This window comes from Pelophylax lessonae (assembly GCF_965119305.1).
Source record: "Pelophylax lessonae genome assembly, chromosome: 4".
Lineage (NCBI taxonomy): Eukaryota > Metazoa > Chordata > Amphibia > Anura > Ranidae > Pelophylax > Pelophylax lessonae.
In genome coordinates this window covers 443,117,997-443,142,416 of record NC_138771.1, presented here as the reverse complement: position 1 = coordinate 443,142,416, position 24,420 = coordinate 443,117,997, and the positions used below count along the sequence as shown (strand labels likewise).

Genomic DNA, 24,420 nt, shown 5'->3' with positions numbered 1-24,420 from the left:
TGAGGAGCCTGTGGAACTCTTTCCACCACCACCTCCTCCTGCCAAACGGAGGCAAAAGAGGAAGCACGTGGATGACATAACCGATGGATTTATCCAGGAGGCCACCATAGCCCTACGTCGGAAACCGGAGGCCAATGAGTCCTTCGGCAACATGACGGCAAAAATTTTGGATAAGGTGGACCTCAGGCAGTGTCAGTATGCCAGAAAAATTATCCTCGATGTGCTGCAAAAGGCTGAAAACGGGATCCTTAATGAGCACAGCCATGCATGCCAGGAGCACCCGTGCCCTCCACCTCCACCTCCACAACACCCACCACCTCGCCAAATGCCACATGGCCAGTGGCAATATGGCCAGCATGATCCAAACCTGCCCTCATGGCAACCTGATTTCAGTTACCAGCAACTTTAATTTTTGTAACCCCCTATTATTTATTTTACCCCTGTTTGCCAGTTTCTAGTTTAATTTTGTCCAAATGGAACTTTTTTATGTTTAGTTTATTATACGGAAGATGTTTTCTTTGGTTTTTTTTGCTGAGATACAAAAAATAAAGAAAATGAAAATAAAAAATGGCCTATCTGAATTTGTTAACATGTTTAATATTGTGCATAACCTGAAAAATATGTTTTAGACATTAATTCATACAAGAATAAAGGGTCATATCAATAGTTAGATCTTTGGTGTGAAAATACAAAAATAATGGTGAAGAGTTCAAATTATTTAATTATAAAATTTGATAGAACAGATAGAATAGACAAACATTATCTTCATCATAACAGAACACATGCCTTTTTATTAGAAAAGTATGGCATTATGAGCAGCATCTTCCTTCTTCTCACATTTATCAAGATGAGCATGTGCTCCGCATTTCACCTATTTCTTGGACTTCCGCGAGCCGAAAGTTCTTTCTGAATAAAATGTTGAGTTTACTAGAGAAAATTCTTCCGGGAACTCATTTGGTTTGATCATGCGTGTTGGGATTTGTAGCTGTGTGTCGGCCGAATTGTGTACTGACAGGCGAACAATCGTCCGTTCTGGTGTCGGCATACAAAAATTTTCATGTTTGCAAGAAAGACTTTTGTCCGCGGATTGTGCGCAGACATCTGTCGGAGGCACCATACTAACACGCGTACAATCGGCAGATCTTTCGTCCGCCGACGTTTGTATGCCGACGATCGGTACGTGTGTACGGGGCTTTAGAGTAACTGCCTGACTCCTGGAATCTCCTCCAAGCTCTTGAGACTGTGCTGGGTGACACAGCAAACCTTCTGACATTGGAATATATTGATGTGCCATCCTGGAGGAGTTGGACTGCCTGTACAACCTCTATAGGTTCCAGGTATCGCCTCATGATACCAGTAGTGACACTAGCCCTACTCAAATGCAAAACTAGTGAAAAACAGTCAGAAAAGATGAGTAGAGAAAAAAAATGTCAGTGGCCTCTACCTGTAAAACCATTCTTGTTTTGGAGGTCACCCCATTGTGCCCATCTAGTGCACCTGTTGTTAATCAATTTCAGCTGCTTTGGTGTTTATGAATAACAACCCCCTCTGCTAACTGACCAGATAAATATCCCAGGAGTTTAATGGACTTGATGCTATACTCTGATTAAAAGTGTTCCTTTAATTTTTTTAAGCAGTTTATTACTCAAAAGCCACATAGGATATAAAACCAATTTGCGTGCACTAAATGCCAAAACCAGTTATCTTGTAAAAGTAGCAGTGAAATTACTATGCAGCACCTAGCCTTATGCAAACAGCAGAGCTGTGAGAGTCATCCAGCAGAAAACTACAGGAGGGGAGCACACACAAAAGAAAGAGCAACAGTGACTGGTCTTGATTACAGGATACTCCTGCACAAAGGACAGGTTTTTAAACAGAATTACTGCACTGATCTGGAATACACAAACCACACCATGATTCAAGTAAGTATATGTTTGTCTTGCATTTAGGCAATACTTTCTTTTTTTCACAGTTAAACTTTAATCAAACTACATAGGCAATTATCTTTATGTGTCCTAATCAGCTTGTGAATGGTCTGACCAAAAAAAAAAACAATGGTTTTGTCGGCTTTTACTATCTGGACTAAGAAAGCACACATATGAGAAGAAAATAATACTGGAGGTATGAAATAATCTCCTGTTGAGAGGTTTCCTCCAATAAAAATGAAAAAAAAAAATGACCATGAATATTTTTAATAATCAAATAATTAGACTTTTCTCTAACCGATTTTCTAATAAGATAAAACCAATCTAAAAACACTTTCAGAAGATTGCAAAGGATTACCATTATATCCAGAGGCAAATGCTTCACTCATGAGTTCCTGTGTTTTCACTTACACAGTTCCTCTCATCTGTCAGTTACAAGTATAGTGCATTTCCATACCCACAAGGCTTTTCAGGAAGGAACCATAGTGACTGGAACTGCTTTGGGATCAGCATTCACTGAATGCAGGCAGTTGGCATGTATCTGCTTGACCCTACAGACATGAGGTCATTACTCGTTACCCAGTCTGGATAGAAAGGCTATGTCAGGAAATGTTATCCTATGCCACATGACCTATGACTCAATAAAAATTCAGTAATATAGCTGCAGTGTATAAAACACTAACTGCTAAAATACAGCTGATGAATATTTCCTATAACAGCCTTTCTCAGTGAGCTCTATGGAGCCCTTTGGTTCCCCCAGAGGTTTTCTAGGGGTTCCTTGAGCAGAGAATAGCGATAGTTGTAGCACTAATATCAGTCAGAGCCAGCAGTGTGTGACCAGTGGAGACTCTCATCTCTAAGTAAAGTAACCATTGACACAAATGATTGTTTTAGCTGCATTTAAGGGTCTTCTAACCCCCAATATAACAGAAAATTCTTTACATTGACTCTAATGTAAGGGACCACCACACTAACCACCAGTGTAATGCCTCGTACACACGCATCGATTATTGGCCGTGAATTTTCGGCCAACGTCCGATCGGCCGATTTTTGGCTTGTTAGTATGATGCTTCCGACAACCGACTCCGACTTTTCGGCCGAAAAAAATCTGGTGTGCATGCTATAAAATTTTTGTTGGCCGTCAACACAACGGCCGATTTTCCGTCAGTCAGTACAGATTTCGGCAGACAAAAATCTGATGAGCAAGACTGGGCATGCTCAGAGAAGAAAAAAACACACGGAAAGTAAACCAGCACATGACATCACTTCCGAAGTAGATTTTTGTTGGCCGAGAAAATTCGTGTGCAGTCTAGGCACATTCCAACCAACAAAACTCAACTTGGACAAAAGTCGGACGATCGGTCGGCCGATAATCGTTGCGTGTGTACGAGGCATAAGGGAGATTCTCTGGACTGAAGGGCAATGCATTCTTCCCACTTGTCATCAAGTTAAGCAGTCATCACACTATCCACCAGGTGATAATTCTTCCACCACTTAAGGGGTCCTTCTCCTATTACTGTAACCATCTAAGGTGGCCCATTTCCACAGAATACCAATATAAAGGGAGTACTATGATATTAATTACCTGCATTTGTTTTCTGACCATTATTATTTATTTGATATCTATGAAATAACCGAAAATAACCTAAACGAAAGGCAAAACTTTTTTTTTCCATGGTAGATAATATACGGGAGGGATATAACCCCTGTCAGATTTTTTTTTCCCTATCCCGTGTCCCTTTGGGGAGATTTTCCTTTACTTCCTGTCTGATAGCTAAAACAGGAAGTGAGAGCAAATCCCTCCATAGTGAGGGAATACCTGGTTGTCAACAGGGTAAAAAGAACTAGTGTCCCAAATAGATTTCCCCTTTATTACAGTTCTGAGGACAACTCAAAATTTGAAAAATGGGATTTTTGACTTACCGTAAAATCCATTTCTTCCTGTCATTCTTGATTATTGGGACGTCCCAAAGCAGTGTTAAACATGAGGGGTGGGAAACAGCAAAAAAATTCCCAAGGCTAAAGAGTAGTCAACCAGGCAACAGGGGCTCAACCAAAACAACTGGAGCCCACCTGAGAAAAACAATACACCCTCAAAGAGGATCAGGTCCTCTTAGACCCGGTTCACACTCATGCGAGTGCCGGGTTCGCATGTAATGTCGGAGCGCACTGCTCCGACATTACATGCGATCAGCTGTGCGGTGCGAGTTTAGCCATACAGTTTGTATGGCTAAATTCGCATCGCACCCGGTGCAAACACGCACAGGAGGCATTTTTGCAGCCGCATCAGGATCGGATCGCACAGCGGTTCACACTTGTGCGATCCGATCCTGTGCGAACTGCACGATCGCACTGCGATATGCGATCAAACTGGGGGTGTCGTTAAGATTACATTGACACCCCCAGCGTATCGCATATGGCAGTGTGAACTGCCGGGGGTGCGTGTGCGATGCGGGAAAAGGCTGCGAATTCGCAGCCTTCCCGCATCGCAATAGTGTGACCCGAGCCTTAAACCGCAGCCAGCAAAACCTTGCAGAAAAAGGAAGCATCCGCAGATGACAACACATCCACTTTATAAAACTTTTTGAAAGTGTACACCGACGACCAAATGGCCGCCTTGTAAACCTGAGTCACCGATGCCTAATGACGGAATGCCCAGGAGGCACTAAGCGCCCTAGTAGAGTGCGCCTTGACAGAGAAAGGAGGAACCTGACCCTTGATAGAATAGGCCTGAACCACTGTCTGCCTGATCCATCTGGAAATGGTTGCAGAGGAAGTGGACAACCCTTTGCGAGGTCCATCCATGAGCAGAAATAGAGAGTCTGACTTCTTGAAAGACTCCGTAGCTGCCAGGTACACCCTAATTGCCCCGACCACATCCAAGGCACGCAAGGCAATTTTCTTCATATGTTTAGGCCTGGGACACAGGGAAGGCAACAAAATGTCTTCATTCAAATGAAAGTCAGTGACCACCTTAGAAAGGAATGAGGGACAGGGGCGAAGCACCACCGAATCCTTGTGAATCACCAGATAAGGTGAACGACAGGATAACGCCGCCAGTTCCGACACCCTGCGCGCAGAGGTGATAACCAACCAAAAAGGCAACTTTCTGGGACAGCTTAAGCAGGGGAATCTCCCGAATATTTTCATTTTCAAAGGAAGACTTCTGTAAAGCTGAAAGCACCAAATTAAGATCCCAAGACGGCAACGGAGCCTGCACTGGAGGAATCAAATGTCGGACACCCTGAAGAAAAGGGAGTGTGTGGCCAGCGATCATTGTGAAAGACCACCAAGGCCGATACTAGGTCCTTACGCCTGACCAGGCAGAAAAAAACTGTGACTATAGCAGGAAGAGGGAGTATACCCCCTGGAGACCGCCGTCAGTGCATGGATGGATGGTTGGGACCCGGAGGGCCCCGCAGCCTCAGAGAGGGGATCAGGTGGGGAAACGTGCTCCAAAGACTCCATGAGTCACCAGGGGGACCCCACAAAATAAGTGTAACACACTGCTAAGGGACAACCCCTACCACGCTGGCAGCACCACCCCGTCGCCAAGCACAAGGTACGGAGCGATCCCCAGGAGAGGGAGAGGACCCCACCAGATTCATCACCCGGCGACACAGGCACCTGCAACCACCAGGAGAATCTGCACTACACGTGCGACGATCAGGAAGCTAAATGATCCAGGAGTCAGCACCAAGGAGCAAGGAGGGGCTCCCACTGCCGAAATCGCCGGCCATAGGACTCCACTTTCATGGCCTCTGCTATTTGCAATGGCAAACCGCAAGAAAATGGCCACCGGACCACACAAACATGGCCGCCGTGTCTAGGAATGCACAGGCTACAACAAAATGACGACACCACGAGGCATACAGGGACCCAGAATTGGGAGGCTAGGCCTCAGGACAGATCCAGGCAGGATGGGGGGGGGGGGTCCCTGGCAGGAGCCCCCACCAGGTAAACCCCCCCCGCGCACAATCGATCGTCCGGTCGCCGGCGGCGCACCACCCTGGCCCCCATCGCCAGTTAGCACCCTGCCCCCACCCCAGGAAAGTGGCCAGACCACCCAGAAAATACATCCCCAGCACATGCGGGGGGGGGGGACAGGATGAGAGACCTGGCAAGAGGGGGATGTCTGCAGGAAGGAGGGGAACCCGGGGGACCGACCGTCCCAAGGAGTGGCCCACGTCCACCCCAAAACCCTGTAAGAGGAATGCTGCGACTCAGGCTGAGGCCAGGTTGTATGCGACCTCGCAAGACGTCTAACTCCCAGGGCCAGCCCCTGTCCAGTAGGGCTACGTCGCAGCCAACCTAGTGCTGATCTGAGGCCTGCACGCGCTCGCTGGCCAGACTGGGGTGACCACTGGATCTAGATTATCCAGCCCATCGCCCAGTCCGGCAGTTGATAGATCTCACAGGAAAAATCCAGGAGAAAAAAATGTTTTATCTAAAAAAAATTGCCAGGACCAAAGTTCCCAGCAAGGAACTAGGTCCTTACGCCTGACTAGGCAGAAAAAAACTGAGTGACTATTGCAGGAAGAGGGAGTATACCCCCTGGGACTACCCATGGGTGTAGCCAGAAGTTCTTTCTGCCTAGTGTTCTACTTCTGTAGGGTGGCAGCATAACCCAATGGTCCGTCAATGAACGAAAGAGAATTTTTTTTTTACTTTTACTGATAATGGTAAACATGGCAAATAGAGAGGATGACTCTCCTCGACAGGGGCACCGACAGCAAAGAAAAAAAAAACCGACAGGTGTTCGAACTCCTCATTACTCTATCCAAAACCTTGCCTTTAGGTATACTTTAACATTATTTCAAGGGTTCCTCTGTGTTAAAACAGGAACAGATCTAGGATAGAAAAAAATAATTGGACAAAGATGCATACCTTTGGCAAATTACATTTATTATAACACCTGTGAATATTCCATACATTTAACAAAGGCACAAACAAAATGACTAACTCAATAAAATAGCAAAACAAACCAAACAGAAAGTGACAATTCCGTCATAAAGCTTATTACAGGTTGTATCAATCCTTTCACTTGTTATCTGTAGGTTTTTTGGAACACTTCAAACAGTTACTCTCAGCAATCCATAACAACACATTCAGTAATTGTGCATATACAATAAAACGCATAGATAACAGTCAGCGTTGTGGCTCTTTACACAAACGATATAAAAATAAAAAGACAAAAGATCAGTAGCGTAGCCTACAACACAAGAATATAAAGTTGTGTTTGTGTATGGCTGCCAATAAGTACTTTTCAAAATTGTATAGTGGTCACGTTTAAAAGAAAATGTTTTCAAGAACATTAAGTTTTTCGGATACAATAATTCACAACTACATAAAAAAAGTTTTCGGTGTTCCGATCATGGTTACAAAAGCTGGCTTTTTTGTGGACTTGTGAAGTAAAAAACTAGGTGTCCAGTGAAGAGTTTTTAAGTGCTAGATGTTTTACTCCTTTAGATTAGGTTTACACTGATGCAGTGTGGGGAATCGCACCGCATTCCTGTTCAAATCACATGCAATTCTTTGCCGTGCACTTTGAGCCCATTAACCTTGTATGGCTCAAATTGCACTGCATCTGCACCAAAACGTTGCAGGACCCTTCTTTTCGCCGCACTGACATAGTAACGCATGGGTGTTCACAACCCATGTGTTTTGAAAGCTATTTCAGGTTGTTAATGTAACATTGACACGTGCAGTGGTTTGCATGAACGGAATGCAATTGTGATGCAGTGCGGTAAGTGCACAGGAATTTCTGAGAATCCCGCACCAGATTCGTGTGAACCTAGGCTTATGCAAATTTACACTAGGTGTGTCTATTTAAAAAGAATAAAAAACTACTGAGTGTCTTAACCCAAAGTACTACTGGGAGCTCTTAACTCTTTGTAGCTTTTTACTACAATCAGGGAGGAAAAAGCAAGAAAAGAAAAATAGCATATACAATTGCTGATTTTCCCAGAAGTCTGCACAAAGATACAAGTCAGATTTTAGGAATCCTCTGCATAAAGAAAAAAGAAAATATTCAGTTGTGGTGTGATATTATCAAAGAGATAATGACCCTGTATTTTCTTCCTTACAAACTTCAGTTCCCAGATCTGTGAGCAGTAGCACACTACGATAACATGGGCAGATTTGAAAGGGCAGCTAATGTGCCAAACAGTGGAAAAATAGGGATTTTAACTTACCTGTAAATCCCCTATCTTGGTGTACAGTACAGGATACAGGCCTTGTATTTTTAACCACTTCAGTATAGGGAACTGTTACCCCCTTCCTTCCCAGGCCAATTTTCATCTTTCAGTGCGCTCACACTTTCAATGACAACTGCGCGGTCATGCAACACCCCAATTAAATTTTTGTAATTTTGTTCACACAACTAGAGCTTTCTTTTGGTGGTATTTAATCATCTCCTGTGTTTTTTATTTTTTGCTAAACAAAAAAAAAGACTGAAAATGTTTAAAAAAAAAAAACAAAACAATCCGTTTTTCTTATAGTTTCTGTTCTAAAATTGTGCAATTAAATAATTGTTCTTCATAAAGTAAGCCCAAAATGTATTCTATTACATTTCTTTGGGTGAATATAACCCAAATCAGCGTATATTAGTTAGTCTGTAGGAAAGTTATAAAGTCCACAAACTTTGGCAGGGCTCAAAATTTCAAGTCCTGGGCTACTAGCCAGGCCTTAAGAGTTACTCGCCACCAGTTGCCCCACCCAACTCCTGCCCCGCCCCTAAACACAAATTAGTATTACCCCCAGCATAGATGTAAGTGACCGTAATTATAACCCCCAGCAGTGTCAGTGGACGCCATAATACCTGAAAGCATTGGTGCCAGTGGAAGCCATAATAACCTCAGGTATCAGAGGACGTGTTAATAAACCCCAGCAGTGATGTCAGAGGATGGATTAATAACCCCCAGCATTTGTGCCAGACGCCATAATAAGCCCAATGCAGGTATCAGAGGACACATAAATAACCCCCCAACACAGGTATCAGTGGACACATACATAACCCCCAACACAGGTATCAGAGGACACATACATAATCCCCAAAAAAGGCATCAGAGGATGGCATAGAAGTCAATGGACGCAATAATACCCGCTAGCACAGGTATTAGTATTATTAACCCCCACATTGGTGGTCAGTGGCATTGAAATATAACCCATCCTATGACTTTGCCTAAAATGACTCCTTTTTGGAAAGTAGGCAGTCCAAGGTATTAAGTAAGAGGCATGGTGGGTTTTTTGAGGTTGCAATCTTTTGTCATAATTTTTTTTTTCTTTTTACAATTTTATTTTACACACTGTGACCAGAGCAATATAATGTTACCATATTAACATTGTACTACTACTCTGGGGAAGTGATCAGGATTTTATTTTTTCATGCTATTCAGCCTTTTTGTCCCAGCTCCCTTGTGGCTGTGATCTTCTATTGCGAAGGGAGGGGATCCTCAGTGGGGTGGTCAGGGTTGTGGAGTGCGGAACAGCTGGTGTTGTGTGTGTCCAGATATAGGAGCTGCTGCCACAATAACCCTGCCACCAACTGTATTCTTGTGGCTGTGTCTGTAGAAAATGGCAGAAAGAGTGCAGAAGTGAATCTTTGGCAGAAAAGGTGTGTTGGAAGGTGTCCTCCAGAAGGTGTGACACAGTTACCTCATCCTTTAGGGACTATGTTTGGACAGGAGGAAAAAAAAATGTTCATTCCGAGAAACATTAAAAACAAAATGGCAGGCAGATTGTGTTAATAAAAGCCAGAAACCTGTGTAAATATACAGGGAAACTATTAGACCATATCTACAATGTTGGAAACATTGGAAGAACAAGCTTTGCCCGCCACGGTGGCATACCTCCTAAGGGGCCTTCAGGGTCTGGGAACCACAGAAATGGACTACAGCCTTGTACTGTACAGCCTCTTGTGACTAACTACACACAAGCACTTGGTGTCAAGGTGAGCACCTAATGCAGGTTCCAGTGCCTGAAGCATGCACTACAGGCTAGCCCCATACAGTTGGTTCTGGGTACGGTCCCGAAAAGGTACACACCAAGGGTAACGGATTCAGAAAACTGCTAGGCAGCCCAGGACAGTAAGCAGTCAAATATTGACAAAAGTTTCCCAATAACATGAAAACACTGGAGTTTAATGGAGTGGCAGGGGTTACATGGTGTGCTCTGGGGTTGCCCTAGCAAGTTTTCTGGCAGTGTTACCTGAACCAATCACCTGAAAGTACAGTAGCTGAAAATAACCTATGGTCTAAGAATACAAGCCCTATATCCTGTACTGTACGATTAAGATGAACATCTTTATCCCTTGCATCTGCTCTTTCACACATCTATTCATAAAAAGATTATGAGCGCTGGTGAGAGGGGGAAGGCATCTAATATAGCAGGCCAGACGGGTTCAGGGATGGGGAGACCATGATGCTTAACAATGTGTATATTCTGAATGGCACCCACAAAGCAAATATTGCAAATATACAGTATGTGAAGGCAGCCAGGAGCCATCGAGGAGCATTGGAAGTCGCTGAAGCCTGTCAGAGAGGATGTGTTACACCTCATTCCTCTACCCCCTAGACTTAACAACCATTTAACCCTTGAAGTGCAGGGGGCCCCACTGTAAGCTTTTTTGTCTTTGCAACTCCTGGATTTGGGCCTTTTTATAGCGATGTGTACTTATACAGCGGTTCGGACATTTTTGGTTTCTACATATATTTGATTTACGGTTGAATATAAATATTGTTTTACAGGCCGCTATTTCAGGCTAAGGAGAAGCTTACTGCTTTCAATCAAAGGAAATCTGTCCTGGGAGAAATATGTGCCTGCCATTAATAAACACCTTCGAGAAATAGTTGTAGGGGTGTTTTTGGTAGAAATACTTTTAGTCATTGTTCCGGAAACAACTGATTAGAACATACTTGTTCTGTGACTCAAATTAGTGAAACCAGAGCAACACCCCCCATCTAAAAACAAAGTTCGATCTAGTTCTTTAAAATAAATCTATTGTCATTTTAACGTTTTATAAATTACCACAATCAGCCTAATGTACGTCAAGCAATTGATCAGCATTTTAAAACTTTGTTGTGTGCCAATTGTGATTAGGTGGTAGCCTAGCCAAGTAAATTGGTATGATTCACAGAGACTGCGCTTCTATGTTCTTGAATCTGTGTGAATCCAGGAATCTGCTCAGTCTGACAGAATGTATCTGGGTTGCGGACTACACTGATGTTATATAGCTAGCCATAACTGGGAGTGACATTCTATTCTGAAAGAATTCTGAAAATATTGAACAGCAATTCTCTAAAAACGTAGTTATACCCTAATTTATTGAACACAAATTCTATATTTACTGTACATTATAGTTTTCTTTTAAGCATTTACATGAAGACCTATAAATTACAGTTGGCAGTTGTTTTTATGCAAGAAAACTGATAGCACAGGCTCTTTGATCTTTTAAACAGTGAACTTCAAACAAAATTATTCAATTCTTTTAATAAACAAGCCTAAAATATAGCACCGGTGTCCCCAGGGAAAGATGGATACAACAGATGAAATGATTTTTCAGGGATCCTTAATTTTTAATAAATGTGAAAAGAGAATTAAAATCAAGTTGGTCATCCTTGCTGAGATCATATTATACAGTGCATTTTCCTGTTCTTCATGTGAGCTCCACATTGAGATTCCTTACACAGCTGATAAACTCTGTGATTGCCATGTTGATGAGAGTGGCAAACAAGAACAAAGAACACACAAGGTACACACCGCTTCAAGGCTAACCCGCATGAGATCCACAATCACTGAAGGTACCTAGGTGCCAGCTCGGTCTGCAACTGCAACTAAGTACAAAGCCAAGCTTCTTTATTGATTAAATCCGTACAGGTAAAAAGACACACCAGGACAGTCAGTAAATGCTTTTCACACATCAGTGCTTATTCAGTACTGAATAAACACTGTAATAAATAAGCACTGATGTGTGAAACGCGTTTACTGGCTGTCCTAGAGCTGTGCGTCTTTGTCTTTTTATCTGTACAGATTTAATCAAAAAGAAGTTAATCATTTTTGGAAAGAAAAAAACAAAAAGAAGCTTGCTTTTGTACTGGAGTGCCACTACTTCCATCTTCTACTCTTAATTGTACATAGCATGGTTTGGAGGATGATCTTTTTTGGCTGACAGGACATGATGCATGAATTTTCTAACATGTTAAGTTCTGGCCTGATATGATGTCTAAACAGGATTATCAAGTCTCCAGTAGCTTTGTAGAACACATTAGTCCCCACATCTTATTAATTGTTTGTCCTTTGCTTCTCTGTGGCAAAGAGCAAACAGGTCTGAGCACAAATGCTTATGCCAATATCATGGCAAAAAGCAAACTTGCGACAGTTGGATTCTAGGGCCAAAAGTCCTATTTGTTAGCAAGTATGAATGAGACCTATTTTGCCTAATGCTTTTAAAGCTCTTCTAGGCTATTCTGGGACAATAGAATGCAATTTAGATATCAAAAACCCATACATTTTTAGTGTGGTTATATTGTAGGCGCTTTATTCTGTCATAATGGTGCAGATCAGTTGACAAGCAGATTCTTTACTAACCGTGTAAAACATATTGCATTTATTCACTACTTGACTGCACAATTGTTTATGTGACCAAGTTCATGGATTGGTCTTTATATTGCACTTGATCATAACTGATGTTCTAGGTCTGATCAAACAAGATAATTATGTTAATATGGAACCATTTATATCTGCAGCAATGCCTTCTGCAATTGGTGAGGTACATAACATACTTGTTATTGCAGTGCTCTAGTTTCATTAAGCTCAATCCAGCCCATTAGCATCCTCGTAGACATTTAACAGTACCATTGTAATCATACAGTTGTAATCTAAAACCCACATGGGCAGTGTTTTGCATAGGAAAGCAGGCATTATATCCTCTTCAGTTATGTCAGTAAAAAAATAGCATTAAAATGTGTCTGCAGTATTAAAACCACAGACTCAACTTTATCACCTTCTTTTAGATGCAATATCTAAGTGCTTTCAAATGCAGGGAGATTCATCCAACCCCGATAGCTCTGAGAGAGGCCATTGGAGGCATCATTGCATTAACATGGATGGGTGGCAGGATGTAGCTACCACTATTAGCAGGGGACATCCCCAATAGGTCTCCAGTGCTCATTGAATGAGGTAGGCCCAGGCTGTTTGTGCTGCTTGCAGAGTAGGTGGCTTTTGTCCAGAAGTTTGTTCGCTCCAAAACAGGAAGACAGGGGCTGGAGGCTGCAGCTCGAAGACTGTTCAGGGGAGAGCTTAGATCTGCAGAGGAAATACATTAATAACTTCAATATACAGCAGACAACAATGACATTGAAGCAGAGGAAGTATTGTGAAATACTGCAGCAACAGGAAGAGCCTACAGTGAAAGACTCACATCTGAAGAGAAGCTTTAGGCCATAAAATCAACTGTGTGTTTTTGTACCAATGACATGTTATCCAAGGAGCTTTATAGATTTCTGGTCTAAACAAAGACTTTCAAACCAGTCATTTCATGAATTCAACATTCTGATCATACCTATGACCCAGTTGTGAGAAGTTTCAGTTTACTTACGCTTTATTTTATTGAAGTTGAACTGAAAACTAAAGCTGGCCATAGATCAGACCGGATTCCCTCATCCACACATTCAAGGCAGACAGAGGAATCCTCCAATTTTTAAACATTCCTGTTCCCGAGGATTTCATCACTAGGTAACTCCTCTCAAACCTCTGGTCCCTGCTGAACCGGCAGAACTTGTATCCATCTTTGGGTGGGTTTAAAAAATGCCTACAAATATTTTGATTGGGATGATGAACAATCTGTATTTTTTTTCAGAACATGGAGGAAACAAACTTACGTTTATATGTAAATTTCTCACAATGATTATAATTAGAATTGTAATTTGAGAAGAGTACATATATCAGTGAAAAACTAAATTCTTTAAAATAAAATAAAATTTGTGGCTGAATATAAAAAAAAAATGCAAATGTGATGTTCGTGTTGCTGCCTGAAATAGAAGTAATTTAATCCAGTAAGGCAACATTCTCAAGGCAGATAGTTTGCTACAATCAGAGGTGACTAAGCAGCCAGTTTGTGTGCAGCTAAAACTCGATATAAATGCTGAGTCAGTCCGAGACTCTATTTGTGACCGTTCAGATGAGTAGTTACATGGGAACAGCTGTGGCACTGGTCTTTGATACAATTTGTTTGGTAGAAGAAATATTTTGCATTGTGAATATGTATCCTCGAAGCAGAAATGAGAGGGAGTGTAGGCATTTACTGGAGTCTGAATATCCCTGGGATCAGGAGGAGACAAAAGCAGTGTGGAATCAATCTGTCTATTCTCTATCTTACATATTCTGTACATTGGCCATAATTATACTCTCCTGCACATATTGCCCATGAAAACTGTTCCACAGTATTCTATGGAATTTCCTCAACCCTGCCCATACTTAAATGGGCACATTTTTGCTATTTGAAACATTAAGAAAAATGTGTATAAAATCACAGGGACATTATCCTCAGGTTAAATCAGTAAAATGAATATTGTTAGTACATACAACCACTAGCTGTAGTATGTCCTGCAACATCAACGCTCTGGGATGATTAGAGTCATTGTCTGCGCAAAGTGAGGAGTTTTTCATGTAGTAGAAAAACCCTGAACAGGGCAGTATCCAGGAGGAGGTCTGGATACTCCAGAATCCACCTGAACCTCAGCGGAGTTTGAACAGTCTTGACTTGGACTTGATAAGTCCAGTGAAAAGACAAAGAGGTGTTCCTAATCGCAGGACATACACATAAGCGCTTCTTACATTGATGGTCCAGACTTATATGAGGGCCAAAGGGTCTGGCGCATGTGTACAGAGAGGTGACCCATTCTGCATATTAGGCATATAATATCCACTAGCTTGTCAACATAGTAGCGGAAGGCCACAGATGTGAACTCCAGTTGGAGGATTAAAGGATTGATTAGGACAGATCCCATTTCCCTAGACATACAGTACTGTTCAAAGATTTTAGTCAGGTGTGAAGAAATACTTTAAAGTAGGAATGCTTTAAAAAATAATGGGATTTTTGACTTACCGTAAAATCAATTTCTCTGATGTTCATTGACGGACACAGCTCCTGGTATTCATAACCATTGGGTTATACTGCCCCCTACAGGAGTAGGACACTAGGCAGATAAAAATTCTGTCTACACCCATGGGCAGTCATAGGGGGTATACTCCCTCTCTCTCTGCTATAGCCACTCAGTTTTGCAACAAGCAGTGTCAGAATAACGACTTCACAGAGGGGATCCCTTGACCAAGCCACAAACCTCTGCACCTTTCTGTTGAGCCAAGACGCCAACAAATCCACCTCGGGGGTACCCCACCGGAGACGTAGCTGATGAAACATCTCCGGGTGAAGGGACCACTCCCCGTGGTTCAAGATAATCCGCCTGCCAATTTTCCACCCCGGGAATGTGTACGGTGGAGAGGGCTGGAAACAAACCGTTCTGCTCACCTTAGAATGCCGGCTACCTCCAGAGCCGCCAGGACATTACTTGTGCCCCGTTGATGATTGACATAAGTGATGGCCGTGGCATTGTCCGATTAAATGCGCACTGGACAAACCTGAAGACGATCTGTCCAATGATCCAGACACAGTTTTTTTTTTTTATATATATGAATTTTATTAATTTCAATCCAAAAATACAAACAATCAACATTATTCAATATTCCTTTTAACATACAAAATTTTTCAATGTACCCTTTACCCCTCTCCCCTACCCTCCTCCTTCCCTCCCAACTTCTACTACTTATTCCTATTGTTGTGTTTCACTTCTTTGTCTTATACATTTACTCCTACTGCCCCTTATTCTATCGATTCTTCCAGATATTTATTCGTTTTTTAAGCTCTACCCATTTCCTCCATTTATTTGTAAAATTCTCAACCTGTTCTTCCACTCCACTGCCCAAATACTGCATATTATGTATATATTCAAATCAGTTAAACCAATTTTTTTCTGTCTATATGATTTTTTGTTTTATGAAATAAACACATCCATGGGTCATCATGATGTTTTCTGCTGTTATTTCCTTGATATATTGCTGTACTGTGCTGTATACCCATATTTTACATCCCCTCCAAACACAAGTCTGTTTTCTCTGAATATTGTTTATGTGCTTTTTCCGGCATTATGTACCATCTCGATATGCTTTTATAATTCATTTCTATGATCTATCCCATAACACGCACAAAGCAGTTTAGCGCCTTGAGGTCCATAATTGGACACACTTTGCCTTCCTTCCTGGGGACTGTGAACAGGTTTGAGTAAAAACCATGAAAAAGTTCAGAACTTGGAACCGGGACAATCACCCCTTGAAGGAACACTCAATCTTGTAGCTGGACCGAATGACTTTCTTCGACCCACTTGTCTTGCACTAGGAAAGTCCACGGGTCCGGAAACCAGCGAAGATGTCCCCCCTGCCCCGATACGGGTGAGGGTGCACCTTCATGTTGAAGGAGCCTTGTCCATGGGTCTGGAGAAACCGATCTTGGCTTGCCAGACTAGGCTCGTTTGGATGCTTCTGAAGAGGCCCTGAAAGGCTTCGAGCCCTTATTAGTCGACCCTGAGGGACAAAAAAACTTCTTATGAGCTGAGGAGGGCCCTTGCCCTAAGAAGCCTGCGGAAGAAAATTACTCTTTCCCCCTGTGAGACCTTTAATGATGTCATCCAGGGTAGCTCTGAACAGGCGATCTCCTTGGAAAGGAAGATCAAGTCAAACCCTTTTTTTGAAGTCTGATTCACAGACCAGCACTTGAGTCAAAAGGCAAGCCAATGGACCACCGCCAAAACAGAGAGGCGAGCCATCAGGGGAGCCGCATCCAAAGAGGTATCACAGATAAACTGCAGCCCCTGGACCAGCTGGCGGGGGGGGGGGGGGAGCTGTTCCCCCTCCAGGTCACAGCCTATGAGCTTACCACACTTGGTCAGAGTTTGCGACACTAAGGAAGAGAATATTGGCCTCATTACCGAACCAGCCAGAGTGTACATATAGCGGCCACAGCCTCCGCCTTCCGGTCAGCCAGATCCTTAAAGGCCGGGGACTCTTTAACCAGAATCATGGTTGCCTTGTTTATTCTGGAAACAGGAGGGTCCACCACCGGTAGCACAGTCCACTTCTTAAGAAGGGTCTCCTCATAGGGGTAACGCCTAGTAAATCGCTCAAAGACCCCACTGGGTCACTTTGGTTTTCCCCACTCTTTAGCCACAATTCTGTCAAAATAGGCAGGGAAAGGAAACACCTTTGCTGCTTTGGATGGCTTGTGAGTGCCAAAGGGTACCTGTGCCTCTGTCACAGCTTCAGCTGCGTCCTCCATCTTCAGGGTCTCAAGCACAGATACAACAAGTGCATTAACCAGTGCCTTTTCGTGCACGGTCACAGACGTGCAGGAATCATCCTCACTATCACAGGATGGATTTCAGGCGTGTGGTTGCAGACCCAGCAGGGTGACCCATGTCCGCGGTGGCCAAATCAGATTCAGGATCTGATGAGACAGATGAGGCAGGGGAAGGCGGGGGGCAATTATTGCTAGCCCGTCGCCCGCAAGCCACCTCCACCTGGGACTCCAGGACCACCGTCAGTGCGTGGATGGATGCTTGGGACCCGGAACACTCCGCAGCCTCAGAGAGGAGACCAGGTGGGGAAATATGCTCCAAGGACTCCATGAGTCCCCAGGGGGACCCCACAAAAAAAAGGGTAAAACACTGCTAAGGGACAACCCCCACCGCGCTGACAGCACCACCCGGTCGCCAGGCACAAAGCATCAAGCAATCCTCAGCAGAGAGGGAGAAGACCCCACCAGACTTAATACCCACAGAGACAAACACCTGCAGCCACCAGGATAATCTGAACTACGCGTGCGGCGATCAGGAGTCAGCACCAGAGGCTGAGGAGGGGCTTCCACCACCGAAATTGCACACAGGGCTCCACTGTCATGGCTGTCGTTATTTTTAATGGCAAACCACAGAAAAATGGCCACCAGACTACACAAACATGGCCACCCTGTATTAACACACAGGCTACAACAAAATTGCAGCACAACGAGGCATACAGGGACACCTTCCGGCCCCCATCGTCAGTCAGCGCCCTGCCCCCACCCCTGGAAATTGTCCAGACCACCCAAACAGCCTCAGCGTCTGTGGAAGGTGGGAGGGAGCAGGATGAGGGGCTCGGCAAGGGGGGGGGTGCCTGCAGTTACGAGGGGAACCTGGGGGTCCCACCGTCACAAGGAGTGGCCCACGTCCACCCCAAAACCCTCCAAGGGAGAGGGGGGACAGCTACTCACCATACCAGGAACCAGACGGGCACCGCTCCTGACCACTGGATCTAGTTATCCAGCCTGTTCCCCAGTCCGGCAGTTGATTGTAGATCTCACAGGAAAAATCCAGGAGGAAAAAAATTTCCTATCTAAAAAATGTTGCCAGGACCAAAGATCCCAGCACTAGGCAAAAAAAAAAAAACTGAGTGGCTATAGCAGAGAGAGGGAGTATACCCCCTTGGACTGCTCATGGGTGTAGCCAGAATTTTAGGGGCAGTATAACCCAATGGGTATGAACACCAGGACCTGTGTCTGTCAATGAACGAAAGAGAAATATATTTTAATTGTATATTTTTATCAATTTACAAAATGCAAACTGAGCGAAAGGAAGAAAAATCAAAATCAAATCGATATGTAGTGTGACTACATTTTGGCTTCAAACCAGCATCAATTCCAAGAACACTTGAACACAGTTTTTGAAGGAACATGGCAGGTAGGTTGTTCAAAACATCTTGGAGAACTAACCACAGATCTTCTGTGGATGTAGGCTAGCTCACACCTTTCTGTCTGTTCATGGAATCCCAGACAGACTCGATGCTGAGTGCTGGAAGTGATGGTTTGACCCCCACAGAGCTCTGATCTCAATATTATCGAGTCTGTCTGGGATTACATGAAGAGACAGAAGGATTTAAAGGGAGCATACATCTACCTATCTGGCAAGCGCCTTAAAAAAACTGTATGCAAATATACCTAGATTAGAAGAACTGATGCGGTTTTAAAGGCAATAGGTGATCACATCAAATATTGATTTGATTTAGATTTTAATTCTGTTCATTTAGTTTCCATTTTGTTGTTTGAAAAAATAAACTATTAATACTTCTATTTCTGAAAGCATTCCTTATTTACAATTTTTTTTCACACCTGCCCAAAGCTTTTGCACAGTACTGTATATTTGGACCAGATGCTTACCTTCTAGCAGATGGACAACACAGCAGGGAGAAAGTGCAGGACAGGGCTCCCGAGGGAGAATTAAGATCCAGGAAAGGGCTTCTGGATTTTTGTCCACAGGATCATTAAACATCAATAAGTCCTCCACAGTCAGAATTCTGTTAGGGCAGAAATTGTCTGCGTCCATTATGAGATGCAGACGTTCACATAAAACCTGTGCAGACCACTGCAACCCTCTGCTCTGCACTTTAAACAGAATAACATTTTTTTTCCTTATTTTTATGATCTAACCGCCCACGGCCACTATTCTTTCCTAGGCTAGATTGAGGTATCCTCAGCTCCTGAAGCCTCCTGGAATATGTATGTCACAGAACTTAAGGGGCATCAGCTTCAACTAAGTGGACGGAGGGCGAACCTGTGGTGCATCATCAGGGGGTCGACTTCCTGAACCAGAGAGAGATAGGTGGCTCCTGATATGAGAAAGCAAGATGGTGATGTGGGATCCGGCCTGCAGCAGAGGATCAGCAGACCACAGCAGGATGTTGGATTCACTGGGCCTATGAGCATGTTTTTGAGGACAACCTAGCAGGCAAGATAAGAGATCGGAAACCACTTGTAGTCAATAGGTGAAAAAAGTTCACAGCTGCAGCAACTGTGAGCTTGGCATTATTTCTTTCTGCAGTCTCTAGGCTTTCATGTAAAAATTATCCAGGTGGCTGTAAAGCTGCCCAATTATTTTTACAGTAATGAAGTGCTGTCGCTTCATCTGGCATAGCATGGTATACGGTGTCAGGGTGGCAAACCTAAGCAGATTAGGGAATGTCGACGCCCCGATCTGCAAATTGATCATTGAACCTGAAAACGCTAAGCTCTGAGCATTTCTGGGTTCAGAGCTGTAAAAAGTCTGGCTTAAATGCCGAGCCCTGTGCTTGATAGTCTGAAAAGCACAAGAGACATTAGGAATCTAATAGACCCCTGATATCTTCATAAAGAGAACCTGTCCCCCGCTTTGAAATGGTGGCAGCTAGTATGGGGAACTTCTCCCTATACTGTTGCCAGGGTGGGTGGCAGCGGGCAGCAGCATCGGGTGAAACATGTAACATGTTCCCAAAAGAACTTATCCTTTAATTGCCGGTGTGAATGTAGCCAAATTTGATGATCTGTAGGGGCATTTAAAGCATCACCTATGGGAATATTTGAGCAATGAAGTTTGTCATTTTACAGGGGCTGCAGGTTGAAGATGTCAAGGGCCCATTCCCCTTGGTCCAGGTGGTGGGATCTGAGTTATTCCACCTTCCTGTTCTCCACTCCTGGTATGTGGACAGCAGAGATTACTGGACAGTGAGTTTCCTGAGGTGAGCTGAGGAGGATAAATGAGAATATGCACATAGGCATTTTGGGTGTCTACATATGCCATCTCTCCCACCTAGATCAGAGAGGCAATAACTGACCTTGTGGATTCCATGTGAATTTTGGAATTTGAATGGGGTAATCTCTACACTTTCCCTGCCGTCCACTGAACACCTGCATTATTATGGGGGTGAACAGGTGTGGGCTCAGGACACACCAGCACCCAGTCGCTGGTTTGCTTTGTGCTGCCCTGAACATTTCCTGCAAAGTCCCGGACTGGGTTAGATGCCCTAAGCTTACGGACTTTCATGGTTCCCCTACCAGGAGTGTACTTGAAAGGCAGGTGAAATGCTTCGCAGTATGCCCTTTTGTCCAAGAGATCAGGATGAATTATTGTTAGATTTGAGCTCAGATTATTCATTTTAAGACAGACATATATATTGTTTTCTTTCTTTCTTAAGTACAACAAATACACATAAAAGTGTACTTAAAATGGTTGTATAACTGTTAAATTTGATACCTACATGTTTCTTAATAACTGCCAACTATGCATGTCCTCACCTTGAGCCTGAAGCTGCTGCATCTCCAGTAATTTCTGCTGAGCTGGCTCATGTCCTGATTTTGCAGCCTTTTCATAATGTCTGAGCGCTTCCAGTCTGCTCACTGGAACTCCAAATCCTCTTTCATAGCAGACTCCCAGATGATAGCGGCTTTGAACATCCTAACAGATACACAAAAATAAGTTGAAATATTAGTCATTAAGCAGCAGAAAGTCTACCAGTAGAAATGAATTCTGAAACTGTACAACCGTGTGCATTAACTGTTAAGCCTTTTAAAGAATCATACATTACAGAAACCATTATTTTACAACACTATAAACACACTGTTCTTGAAATATCACAGAAAAATCTTCAGTTTGTTCACTATTAACAGCTCACAGGCAGCTTGATTTATCCTCTGCACACGTGTAACTCTTTAAAGTGGTTCTAAAGTCTAAATTTTTTTTACCCTAATGCCTGCTATACATTAAGTTAAAAAACATACCCCTAACTTTTCTCTCTCCCCCCCCCCGCCATCCCTAAACACTTTTCTGGCTTGTCTCATCTCTCCAGAGATGTACCGGCTGCAGCACTATTTCTTTAATTCCTGGTCTCATAGGGGACACAGGCATCTGCAGGAGTCATAGGCTCCCGCTGCTGTCAGTCAAACTCCTGTGAGGAGTGAGAGGGGGCTGGGCTTACAGGTGTCATGTGTGTCTATGGATGCACACAGCTTGGCTGGGGAGTGCACCCACACAGATGCCCGCTCAGCACATGGCTTGCTGAGGAGAGAAGGTGTGGACAGTGTCAGCAGGGTACTCCAGAAGAGGTAGTAAGGAACCACTCTGTGAAATGCACTCCCTTTAACGTCAGAATGGACTCATACATACAATGTACATAAAGCTATTGTCAAGATATTTGGTTATGTGATCTCTGTTGAAGGGTAGAATAAGAGTACAAATTGGTTGACCCTTGTCTTTAGTAGAGATCACATAACATGTCTAGGCCTTCAGATATCTGGCCATCACTTAAGGGAACCTAAAGTAACATTCCAAAAGAATTTCTGCCCTTCTTTATTGTCTTTATGTATCCACCCCTGCAGGACTGTTAAAATAACCTTATAGTTTTAGTATAGGTCCACTTTATTACAAGGGAAAGTATTTGTGTTTAGGAGTAATGGCTTTAATGCAGGATATATACAGCCATCTGAACATAGCTAGGCTGTTCTAAAACAGTGGTTCCTCAGCTACTTACAGCTTTTACTGTAAATAGAAAACTTACTACCACAATGCAACAGGGGCTTTTTCATTTTGCACACTGTAAGCATTGCTATCAATCGGGATAACAATCATTTAAACCAGGGTTCCTAAAAGTGGTCAATACTGACCCCCAAGGGTCAAGGGGACTATCCAAGTGATCGATAAAATGCAATACATGATGGAAGGGGATTGTGGCCAATTAAGCTTTTGAGGTCTCCGTAGAGCTTCTGAAATGTGGTGTCTGGCACCCAGACAGCATTACTGAGGGTTGGATGGCCAGCTGGCAGCTAGAGTGCAATTTGTTTTGCTTTTTGCTATAAAACAAAAAAAACAAAAAAAAACATTTTTTAAAATAAAAGTTCTTCACAAATTTAGGTCAATATGTATTCTGCTACAAATTTTTGTTACAAACTATGGTATATATACTGGATTTTATACTACCAATGGCGGTGTTCAGCAACTTATAGTGGGACTGTGATAGTATGGGGGGCAGCCTGACACGTTGTGAAAATCAGTGACACTAATACAGTGATCAGGGCTAAAAATATGCACTGTCACTGTACTGACATTGGCTGGGAAGGGGTTAAAATCTAGGGCGATCAAAGGGTTAAATGTGTGCCTAACCATTGTTTGTGTGTGTACTGTGTGCTGTTTTTACTAAGGGATCTTACGGTTTTTATTCCCTTTGCAGGGAAACAAAAACCACCACATTCCCACTGATGGGACAGAGCTACAGTATGTACTGTTTACATGGACAGAGCTCTGTCCTGTCTTCCTCCTCGCTGATCAGTGGCTTCCGGTGGTCATTTATTGGCCGGTAACCGCTGATCGGCTTATGCTGTGTCTAATCACAGCACAGATGGCATACGCGCGCCCCCTACCCGAACTGCCAGATGAGGTTCTAGGTATGTGATTAGGCACCGGAGAGCCACTTTGCCGTTTCAAGTGGACAAAAGAATGTTTGGGGGTTGTTTAATATAAAAACTTTATGAAGGGGTCAATAAGCTGAAGAGTGCTATTTATCTGGATTGGCCTTTTTTTTAAGCAGCACCGGACATGATTTGAAAGCATGACAACTTGACTGGACTTATCCTTTGGCTACATTCACACCTGAGCGTAGCGTTTTCGCGCGTTTTTTACCGCGATTTACAGGCGTTTTTTGTGCAGGCGTTTTTTGATTGAATAGATACCAATGGAAAACGCCTGTAATCTGCCCAAAAAGAAGCTCATGTACTTTTTTGAGCGTTGGGCGTTTTGTAAACAGCGTCAAAACCCTCAGATGTGAACAGGGGCCATTGAAATGAATAGGATTTGTCTTGTTGGGCGTTTTGAGAGCTGATCCTAGAGCAGAAAAACTCCCCAAAAACGCCTAGATGTGAACGGAGCCTTAACGTAAACATAAATTCGATGTTTAAGATATTTTCTTTGTAAGATCGATGCTTTAGGACTTACTCCATTCTCAGCTGCCATCCAGAAGTATCTTGCTGCTTTCTCTGGATTAAAATGAGATGCTTTACTGTAGAAAACTCCTAAATATGCTTGAGCCTGCAAAAAACACCAACAACATTACTGTTATATGTAGTAAATATAAATCATGTTGAAGAATGAGGTGCGCAAACAAAAATTAATCTCCAGCAGCAACCAAAATTTTAACCTTGATAAAGTAAACGTGTGATGTGCAAAAAATGCGTGCGCTAGATGTGAGCAATGTGTGTTGAACCAAAAGGGAAAACACAATGAACAAAATACCTAATGAATAAATATACACAGATATTATAAATGGTGCACAATTTGAATCTCTCCATTCCCAGTTGATGCCTCATCAGGGGAAACGCGTCAGGGGGAGAAGCCTGTGCCATCACCACCCGTGGTCCGTGGTGCAGAGCGGCCACGTTTGAATTTGCATTCGCCTATTTATTCAACTTAACTGTGTGTTCTAACTTTTTTTAATAAAGTAGTTTAAGAGGTAATGCACTATTGCCTGTTCCATTCCTTTTTGGGCACTATCTGTCACTTTTTTTTGGGCACTATCTGTCACTGAGTGTGAGGGGTATAGGAGAGAGACCAAC

The 24,420-nt window shown here is 43.2% G+C and overlaps 1 protein-coding gene across 1 annotated transcript in view; it reads right to left on the bottom strand.

Annotated features, from left to right (window-relative positions):
• Positions 1-12,254: 12,254 nt before the first annotated feature.
• DELE1 (DAP3 binding cell death enhancer 1) overlaps positions 12,255-24,420 on the bottom strand; it is a 62,337-nt gene continuing 50,171 nt past the window's right edge. Inside the window, exons 10-12 of the mRNA XM_082252658.1 lie at positions 23,804-23,896; positions 21,115-21,274; positions 12,255-13,229 (exon numbers count right to left, since the gene is read on the bottom strand). Coding sequence (XP_082108784.1) covers positions 12,973-13,229; positions 21,115-21,274; positions 23,804-23,896 — 510 coding nt within the window. The 3' untranslated portion in view covers positions 12,255-12,972. The remainder of the gene's footprint in view (positions 13,230-21,114; positions 21,275-23,803; positions 23,897-24,420) is intronic.